The sequence below is a fragment of the Diabrotica undecimpunctata genome, chromosome 3 (genome assembly GCF_040954645.1).
Source record: "Diabrotica undecimpunctata isolate CICGRU chromosome 3, icDiaUnde3, whole genome shotgun sequence".
NCBI classification, from domain to species: domain Eukaryota; kingdom Metazoa; phylum Arthropoda; class Insecta; order Coleoptera; family Chrysomelidae; genus Diabrotica; species Diabrotica undecimpunctata.
In genome coordinates this window covers 171,230,129-171,240,698 of record NC_092805.1, presented here as the reverse complement: position 1 = coordinate 171,240,698, position 10,570 = coordinate 171,230,129, and the positions used below count along the sequence as shown (strand labels likewise).

Below are 10,570 nucleotides of genomic sequence, written 5' to 3'. Positions count from 1 at the left end.
CTTCTTCCATCTCTCAGTGGAGTATTGTTATTGCCGCGTGTCCAATCATCAGATATTGTTTTTATATAACTGTTTGGCTACCTATATATCTCGTATATTTCGGCTCTTGTTCGTCTTCCAGCTCATTCTTTGCTAGTTTTACTTCGTCAAACATTCTTAAAACGGTCTGTACTCACAGTTTCAATGAAATTCCTTCCCTTCTACTATACAAATATTTCATATGACAGTTCTTTAAACATTTACGATTGTTTTTAAGTAATGAACAGAATAAAAGCTTTATTACCGGTTGCGCATTGTCACCGGAAGATCTCAAAGCTGAAATTTTTATTTTCAATAACCACGTAATATTACTGTGTTTAAAAACAATTTTCACCATTACCAAGATCTCCAATTACTCTCTATTTATCAATCAATCTATGTACATTAATTATACATCAAAATAGTAATTTTTTTATTTTTTTTCTTAGCACAATTAGGTATATCGATTATAATTATTTTTACAGCCTTATTGCTATTTATTTGTGAATTTTATTTAACTAGTCTTCCATTTTGCAATATTTTGTGTGAATAGATCTTTAATACAATTGTAAATAAATTTGTAAATAAGTCTCTTGTGTTTTATTACCAGTGGAACTCTAGGAAATACAAAGGATACATACGCAAAACCGCAAAATGTTAAATTGGTCTCCCTACCAGAGTTTCAAAACGAAAAGAAAACTAAAGAATATTTGTTTTGTTCGCCATTTAAATCTTGTCATCAGAAATTTGATAATGATAAGGAATGTTGTAGAACGATCTTAATAAGGTAAAAATAAAACATCTCCAAAAACTTTCTTTATTTTATTAACGTTTATAAATTGCACTTGGCCACATTTACATATTTATTTATTCCGTTTTTTATACAACACCTAAATGCTGATTTAATACAAGTATTGTACACAGTCAGAGTATTACATGTGAGACAAGTGTATCGATTACCATTTTAAACATAAACATAACAATAAATCGATGCTATAATTGCACGACAAGTTAACAAGATATAAAGAAATAAGGTTATACCACATTACTATAAATTTCGGGACTGACACATAGATGGCGTCCCGAATAATAAATGCACACGATTTTTAGACAATAATTACCTTCAAACGTCAGCTGTCACAATTTGAGCTCGATGGGACAATTAGTTTATAAATTACGGTGATTAGACAGTAATAACCTTCAAACGTCAGCTGTCACCATTTTGAGCCCAATGGGACAATATGCTTACAAATCACGGTGCTTTAAATGGACCTGCTTACTGTTTTCAGTTGAATGGTAAAATCTAAGTTTCGGGTGTTGATAAAACATTGTCTCCTGATGGGAAAAATATTGTTTGCATTGCTGCGTTAGAAACAGCGAGTAACAGGTGGTAGGTTTGCTTTGATTTTTTTTGTAACTGTTTCACCACATTAAACAATTGTTTTTATCTTGATATTTGACAATCCAAAAGGATTCACTAAGTCAAATGAACGTTGAACTGAGTGGTATTATGTAGAGTTATTAATACGTTAGAATGAAAAAATGTTGCGACAACTAATGAAATGCAATTCTGCAAGCAATCATATCCGATTGTCTTTGAGATAGATTACCTACTCCACTCCACAATATGATCTTTAAATCTCTTGAAAAAGAATCTTATTGCCCATAGATAGAAGAAATTTCACGAATCTTTCTATGAACATGACACAAACTAATAATTATTTAGTTACAGATAATTCAGAACTTTAGTAGGGCCTTGTTACATTTATGTTTTCAGATTTTATCATCTTCAATTTTTAGTGACGGAACTAAAAAACGATAGTAGTTAGAAGCCACTAGAGCACTACAGAGCATGTGCATGCAAACTAGCTCTAAGCCGAATAAATGTCTTTTGTATTTTGTCATTAAAATAGATGAAACTAGGGTAAAGCTTAAGTTTAAAAATACAATTGAATGTTACGTCACGGAAAATGTATCACTTATACAACATTTTGACGTGAAATGTGACGTTTGACGTACAATGGACACGTCAAATGTCACATTTCACGCCAAAATGTCACATAAATAACACATTTTACGTAACATCACATTAAAGGTATGAGCAAACATAAATTTTTTCACGTTTCTATTATTTCGAAGACGACTATAAAAAGAATAAGACGGCTGGTAAGGTTGAAAGTAACCTAAGACTTTCCCGGCCGGTAATTTAGTAAAATTGTTAAAATATATTTTTCATATTTAGACAGAAAGTTTACTTATCTATGCTAGGTTAGATTGCGCCCAAAATTGAATTCTAGAGCTCTGTAGTCATCGTCATCAATTACTAATAACCATCTTCCTACCAATTTTCTAAAAATTTCCTTTAGTTTATCGTAAAATATCCTTTATTTGGGGTATTAGTCTTTATATACAAAAGATTTGATGTAGCCAATTGATAACTTATCTTATTTGGCAAATTTATTCAAAAGATATAAAAAAAGCATAACTATAACAAGTATTTCTCTATATTACTTAATGTACGACTATTACTTTATTTCAGAGACAATATTATATACAGAAATAAACATTTATAAAATCAATTACAAGGGCAAGGTGAAAAGTTGTCGAGCTACGTAATAGATGGCGCTGCTGTTAATGAAATTACGATTTTATTATGTTGTCACACTGTTACGAATGCCATTAAAATGTTGTTTTATCTGATTTGAATTGTTCCTATATGACCAGAAACAGGTATTACTCAGGAAAATATCGAAAAAATCTACAAGATAATTGATGACTAACGCTAATGCCAGCTCAGAAGAACGAATAGTGATTTTTAAATCGTGATCAATCGATTTATCCAGGTTTTTTCGTTATAGGAAGAGTCTTCACTAAACCTTGACAAAATTGGTTTTTTTATTCTTGGTATAACAGAAGTAGGAGAAGAAATCTTAACATCAGAAGCTGTCAATGAAAAATGGAGCAATATTCAGAAGGCATTACTAAAGGCTGCAGAAGAAAATTTAAAGCCTGAAAAGACAAATAAAAAACAGAAATGATGACTTCAGAAATTCTGGCATTAATGGAAGAGAGGAGAAAAGCCAAAGGGAAAAATGAGCCAAAATATCAAGAACTACAAAATAGAATTAAACTAGAGACTTACGTCAAGGAATCTGAGTAGGGGCAAAGACAAATTAAAATTATCTCAAGCCTATGACGTCGATTTGTTGAGAAATAACCAGAACAAAAATACACTAAATCATCTTGAGAATATTTACATGATGACAACACGCAGCAAGTTACGCTACGATGAGTAGATTATATCAATTAATAATGATTCAATGAATATCAATAAATGACACTGAGGGTTGAAGACTTACAATTATTGTCTTACTTACAAGACGCGCTTGGTACTCTTTCCTTACCTTAACAATATTTTCAGAAGTTTTTTTATTCGTTCTTTTCTTCGCATTGTTACCTTCTTTTTTTTCTTAATTTTTGAATTAAGACATTAGACTCGTATTTGAATATATTTTTAAGGAAATAGGAGATGATTTAATTGGTACATACCAAGAGCCGAATAAATAATCGGCTAGACAAAAAATTAAAAAGAAAATGGCTAATTTTCAAAAGAAATAATCGTTTCTGATCATGACATTAACCGATTTGAAGTGAGAATAGAGGAATTTCAAGTATTTGCCTCGATCTGACTTTTATGTATGGCCGAATCTTAAGAAATTTGCAATTAGACAACATTTGGGATCAAATTAAGCGATAAATGAATATTCTGAAGGCATTAATATAATTTTTCAAAGGCCATATTGGCCATTTATACTATTTTTTTAATACCGAATGGAGAACTTTTTAGCTTGCCCCGGTATTTATGTTATCGAGTACACTGTTGCCTCTTCTACAGACAATTAAGCATTTTTTACTTTTTTATATTTAATAAGTCTTCATAAACGAATATTTACTCTTCTTTTTTCTTAAGGTAATAATAGTATATAGTATGTACACGTTATAAAAATAAATTAAAAAATGGTATAAAATCTTTGATGGGTAATAGACCTAATAGTACCAGGGACCAGCAAATGTCATGTATTGAATATACTGAAACATAAAACACATATATTAACAATATGAACTTTAACCTTAGACAAGAAAAGAGAGGGGACACGTAATCGTATGGAATTGACTGAAGACTAAACCGGCACCAGAAAGGTTGCAGGTTATATTTTATTTCTTCGGTAGATTGAGAATAATGGATATATACATATATCAATAAATAGATTTTTTCAAATTTATAATTGAATACTGACATATAGATCACTTTTTGAATATGATTTTATCATTACATATTTTTTAGTAGACCGATATAGTGTTTCAATAAATCAGTAAATTGAAGTTGAAATCAGTAGATCTAGTGAAAAATCAGTAGACCTGGTAACCCTGCAAGAGGTAGTAATGGACAACGTCATCATCATCATCATATAACGGGGGTCCTACGGCGATTGCTGCTTCCCGCATTTCAGCCTCCATCTTTTCCTATCTCTCCAATCTCCCTCTTCTAAGCCTCTAGATTGCATTGTTTTTGTAATTTCTCTTCTCCAGGAATTTGGTGGTCTTCCCCTTTTCCTTCTTTCTGGCCGAACATACATTAAGGCTTTCTTTGGCCACCGCTCCTCCTCCATTCTCATCACGTGACCATACCATTGTAATTGCCTTCCTTGTATTCTATCTGAAAGAGTATCTCTAATTCCTGTACGGTTTCGTATTTCCTCATTCCTGATTCTTTCTATTCTCGATACTCGACATGACCTTCTAAGATAATCCATTTCCACAACGTCTACTTTATCTCGTTCATTCTTTGTCATCGTCCAACATTCGGCACCATATGTGGTAATTGGTTCTACAATTGCTCTGTATACGCGAAGTTTGGTATGCATCTTTATTTTATTAGACCACAGTAATGAATTCAGTATTCGTATGCATTTTTTCCCTTGGGTTATTCGGTTTTGTACATCTATCTTAACTCTGCCATCTGCTGATATGATGCTTCCTAGATATTTATACTGGTTGCAGCCTTTTATGACTGCGTTTTCAAGCCTCAGATCTGTGGTATTTCCTCCAATTTTTAAATATTCTGTTTTGCTTATGTTTACAGTAAGCCCCCATTTGGCATATTCCTCAAATAATTTTCGATTCATATAATTTATATCTTCCTCATCGGTTGCAACCACCACCTGATCATCTGCAAACAACAATGTATACAGAGTTTCTTGTCCCACTTCGATGCCCATAAATCTACATTTATTTCTCCAATTCCTCAATGCTTCTTGGACGTATATTTTAAAGAGTGTCGGTGACAAACAGCATCCTTGCTTTAGGCCTTTAGTGACTTTAAATTCAAAGCACGTGGTGTTCGTGTGTATTAAGGTATAAAAAAAAATTGCTTATTACAAGCTTAAATTTTTATTTTAAGAAGATCTTTTCGGAATTAAATCATTCCATCATCAGTTAACTAAAAGAGAGAGTAAAAATACCAATATTAAAAAACACAAGTTAAAATTTAAATATATAGAAATAACACGTTGGTTTTTTACTACTTACATAAAAAGTTGTTAAAAAACATTGTATGGCCACTTAAAAAAAACTTTCGAAGGACATCCGTATTAAAATATAATCCTCATGGTTTTATCAAGGTAAATGCAATAGACTTAACTTATTGATTATTAAAACTGAAGATGGGGGCATCTTACATGACCCCCTGTATCTGGTGAAGTTTTTTCGACTTACATTACCTCTGATCTGTTCTGGAGTCTTGGGCTAACTGATATAAAGATGGTATGAAAAATCAGTTAGTACCCATCAATGTCAAGTGGAATGATGTAGTAGGAGCAAAAGTCATTGTGCTTAAGTTTGTAAATAGGCAGTTTTTAGTGAAGTATTGTGTTTTGTGTGTAGTAAATTCAATAGCAATTTTTGGTATTTTAAAAAGGTGGTAGAATGTAAAACAATGAGTGACTGTGATGTAAAATCAATTTGGTATACCAGGGTAAGGCAAAATTTAAGTTAGGTAGTTGAAATTAATAAATCATTTGGAAGCGGTAAAGAAAAGGTTATTACCTAATTGTTTCCTTGTATGAAGTAGATATAAATAAAAGTTGGTTTGAAATTTGTGGAAGATGAATCGAAGAAAAAGAAAAAGAAATAAAGGAAAAGAGAAAGAAAATGAAGTAGGAGATGAATGTAAAGATGTAAGCTGGGGATACTGAAACTGATTGTGATAAGAGATTGATAGATGTGGTGTGAGTATTTATAAGAAAATCTGTGTGATTAGTCAGATGGTAGTTATTGGAGAGGATGGGAAATGGGATATTGGAAAAGTGATGTTAGTGTATTAATGGTGACAAGAATAGAGTTAAGTATGGCGGATTAAATAAGGTGATATTAAGATATGGGAAATTAGAAAGAAATGTAGAAGTAAGTAAAACTGGATGTGTAGTTAACAGAAAGAAAGTTAGATCAGGAAAATAATTGTCGATGAAGTGGAACAAAGTCTCTATTGATGCTGGTGTGACGATTAACACAATTGGGACTGTTTTTCTTTTCCTTGACTATTTCCAAATCCTCAAAAAGGTCAAGTTTGAGATAATCTCTACCTGGGATGTTATGAAGAAGAGAAATATCATCTGGTACCTTGATTGTGTGATTGTGATATTTGAGATGATGGGAGAAAGAAGAAGTGTTATCTAACTTAGAATGTTCAATGGCCCTGGTTACTAGAGATCTACAAGTTCTACCAATATAAGTGGCATCACAGTCAGAACATTGAAGTTTATAAACCCACTGCGTTTGCTGAAGTCAATAGAGTCCTTACTATTGCATAATGATCTACTCAATTTATTGTTTACTTTAAAGGAAATCTTAATATTTTCAACAGAATTCAGGATAGTGTTTTTGATTGATTCGGAAAGTGTTGGACAGTGAAATGGTAATGAGAAGTAAGATGGGGAATCTGAAGTAATGTTATGGTAAGCTGATTGTTGAAGCAATTTACGTTTCTTTTTATAAATGAGTTTATGGATGATATCTGGGTTGTAGCCATTATTGAAAGCAATCTGTTTGATTATGTTTAGTTCTTGGATGTAGTTAGTGTTGGATAATGGAGTGGTTTCTAAACGATGAATGAAGCTGTTGAATGCAGATAATTTGTGTGAAATGGGATGGTTAGAATTGAAATGTATGACATGATCTGTTTGTGTGGGTTTTCTATAGATGCTATAATCAAAGACATTATTAATTCTATTGATGGAAAGGTCTAAAAAATTGATGGAGAAGTTAGATTCTAATTCCATAGTGAATTTGATATTGGGGTGAATATTATTGATAGTGTTTAATAAGGAAAAAGCTGTATTTGAGTTACCTCTAATGAAAACTAAGCAATCATCAACGTAACGGAACCAGTGTAGAATTGTATTGTTAGTCATGATTTGAGTGGATTCTAGATGATTCATGAAGAGGTCAGCTAAAAAAGGGGAAAGACAACTTCCCATGGCCAAGCCATCAGGTTGTTTATAAAAAATATTATTGAAAGAAAAATAATCTTGTGATAAACAAAAGGCAAGTATTTCTATTATTGGTGTGATGACTGAGGGATTAGTTGATTTAGATGTGAGAAGGTCCTGGACTAACTGAATAGTTTCAAGTTTAGGTACAGAAGTAAAGAGATTGCTAACATCAAATGAAAGCATAGTCATATCTGGTAGGAGTTTTATGTGATTGAGTTTGGATATAAGTTGGGATGAGTTTTTGATAGAAAAAGTGGGAGAAAAACCTGTTATGTCCTTGATTACCCTGAGTATGAATTTAGAGATTATGGAGACCGGGGTGTTGATGAAACTGACTACTGGACGGATTGGAATGCCCTCTTTGTGGATTTTTGGAAGACCATACAGTCTAGGAATTAATGGGTTACTAGGGATTTTGTAATATGGTGCATGAAAATCAGTGAAAAAAGTAGAATATTTCTTTAAAAATGCTTTTTGTTTATTAATGAATCTGTTAAGTGGGTCATGTGGAAGTACTATGAAGCCATTATTATTCAAAAAGGTGGAAACTTTGTTGATGTATTCAGTGTAGTCTAGAATTACTAAGCAATTTCCTTTATCTGATTTGGATATTATTAGATTATGGTTTTTTATTTTCTTTTTTATTGAATTTAAAGTTTTTAAACTATTATGATGTGGATGATGAACATGTGAATTGGAAGTTAAGTTTTTGTATGCAGCATGAAGTTTTTTGAAACAATTATTTCTAATGACATTTTTTTGTTGTAAAGAAATTGAAAGTTTTTCTATGATTATGTCTATTTCTATGGAAAGTTCTTGTAGGTCTATTTCAGAGATGTCTGTGGGAATAGAAAATTGGAGGCCATGATTCAAGAGTTCTAATTCATCTTGTGAGAAATTTATATTAGATAAATTTTTGATTCTAGGGTGAAATTTGAAGTTAGAAAATTTGGATCTATTATTAGAAGAATTGGTGGACACTAAATGTGACTTCTGTTGAATGAGATTGTGAAGTTTATTATTAAGTTTGAAAAATTTAACTGAAGCACAATGGTTAACTTTGTCCTGTACATCATGCAAAAAAGAGGTTAAGTCTAGATTATCAAAATGTTGTAAAAGTCTATTGAACATTACCTTCATATTACAATTGATGTTATCTAACTTGGAATAATGTTTGCCTATTTCTTTCCTGAGGAGTTTGGTTTGTAGTTGATTAACATATGTACTGGGTACATTTTTTGATGTTTTAACTCTAGCGAATACAGGAACTACATTATTATTAATACATTGATGAATAAACCATATGTCCAACTCTAATTGTTTCCTCCTTGTAGCCAGACGAATGTATTGGTTAGCCCAAATGACCATATCGTCAATTTAAAATTAAAAGTGAAACTGGAACAAACCATGAAGTGGAAATATCCAGGAGTGGCTAGTATACCTGTTGAATACAAAGCACGTGGTGTTCGTGTGTATTAAGGTATAAAAAAAAATTGCTTATTACAAGCTTAAATTTTTATTTTAAGAAGATCTTTTCGGAATTAAATCATTCCATCATCAGTTAACTAAAAGAGAGAGTAAAAATACCAATATTAAAAAACACAAGTTAAAATTTAAATATATAGAAATAACACGTTGGTTTTTTACTACATACATAAAAAGTTGTTAAAAAACATTGTATGGCCACTTAAAAAAAAACTTTCGAAGGACATCCGTATTAAAATATAATCCTCATGGTTTTATCAAGGTAAATGCAATAGACTTAACTTATTGATTATTAAAACTGAAGATGGGGGCATCTTACATGACCCCCTGTATCTGGTGAAGTTTTTTCGACTTACATTACCTCTGATCTGTTCTGGAGTCTTGGGCTAACTGATATAAAGATGGTATGAAAAATCAGTTAGTACCCATCAATGTCAAGTGGAATGATGTAGTAGGAGCAAAAGTCATTGTGCTTAAGTTTGTAAATAGGCAGTTTTTAGTGAAGTATTGTGTTTTGTGTGTAGTAAATTCAATAGCAATTTTTGGTATTTTAAAAAGGTGGTAGAATGTAAAACAATGAGTGACTGTGATGTAAAATCAATTTGGTATACCAGGGTAAGGCAAAATTTAAGTTAGGTAGTTGAAATTAATAAATCATTTGGAAGCGGTAAAGAAAAGGTTATTACCTAATTGTTTCCTTGTATGAAGTAGATATAAATAAAAGTTGGTTTGAAATTTGTGGAAGATGAATCGAAGAAAAAGAAAAAGAAATAAAGGAAAAGAGAAAGAAAATGAAGTAGGAGATGAATGTAAAGATGTAAGCTGGGGATACTGAAACTGATTGTGATAAGAGATTGATAGATGTGGTGTGAGTATTTATAAGAAAATCTGTGTGATTAGTCAGATGGTAGTTATTGGAGAGGATGGGAAATGGGATATTGGAAAAGTGATGTTAGTGTATTAATGGTGACAAGAATAGAGTTAAGTATGGCGGATTAAATAAGGTGATATTAAGATATGGGAAATTAGAAAGAAATGTAGAAGTAAGTAAAACTGGATGTGTAGTTAACAGAAAGAAAGTTAGATCAGGAAAATAATTGTCGATGAAGTGGAACAAAGTCTCTATTGATGCTGGTGTGACGATTAACACAATTGGGACTGTTTTTCTTTTCCTTGACTATTTCCAAATCCTCAAAAAGGTCAAGTTTGAGATAATCTCTACCTGGGATGTTATGAAGAAGAGAAATATCATCTGGTACCTTGATTGTGTGATTGTGATATTTGAGATGATGGGAGAAAGAAGAAGTGTTATCTAACTTAGAATGTTCAATGGCCCTGGTTACTAGAGATCTACAAGTTCTACCAATATAAGTGGCATCACAGTCAGAACATTGAAGTTTATAAACCCCACTGCGTTTGCTGAAGTCAATAGAGTCCTTACTATTGCATAATGATCTACTCAATTTATTGTTTACTTTAAAGGAAATCTTAATATTTTCAACAGAATTCAGGATAGT

General features: G+C 31.8%; 1 protein-coding gene across 2 annotated transcripts in view; it reads right to left on the bottom strand.

Annotated features, from left to right (window-relative positions):
• Positions 1 to 825: 825 nt before the first annotated feature.
• LOC140437825 (TBC1 domain family member 20) overlaps positions 826 to 10,570 on the bottom strand; it is a 32,944-nt gene continuing 23,199 nt past the window's right edge. For both annotated transcript variants that reach the window (XM_072527587.1, XM_072527588.1), the window contains one exon: positions 826 to 4,107. In XM_072527587.1, coding sequence (XP_072383688.1) covers positions 4,016 to 4,107 — 92 coding nt within the window. In that variant the 3' untranslated portion in view covers positions 826 to 4,015. The remainder of the gene's footprint in view (positions 4,108 to 10,570) is intronic.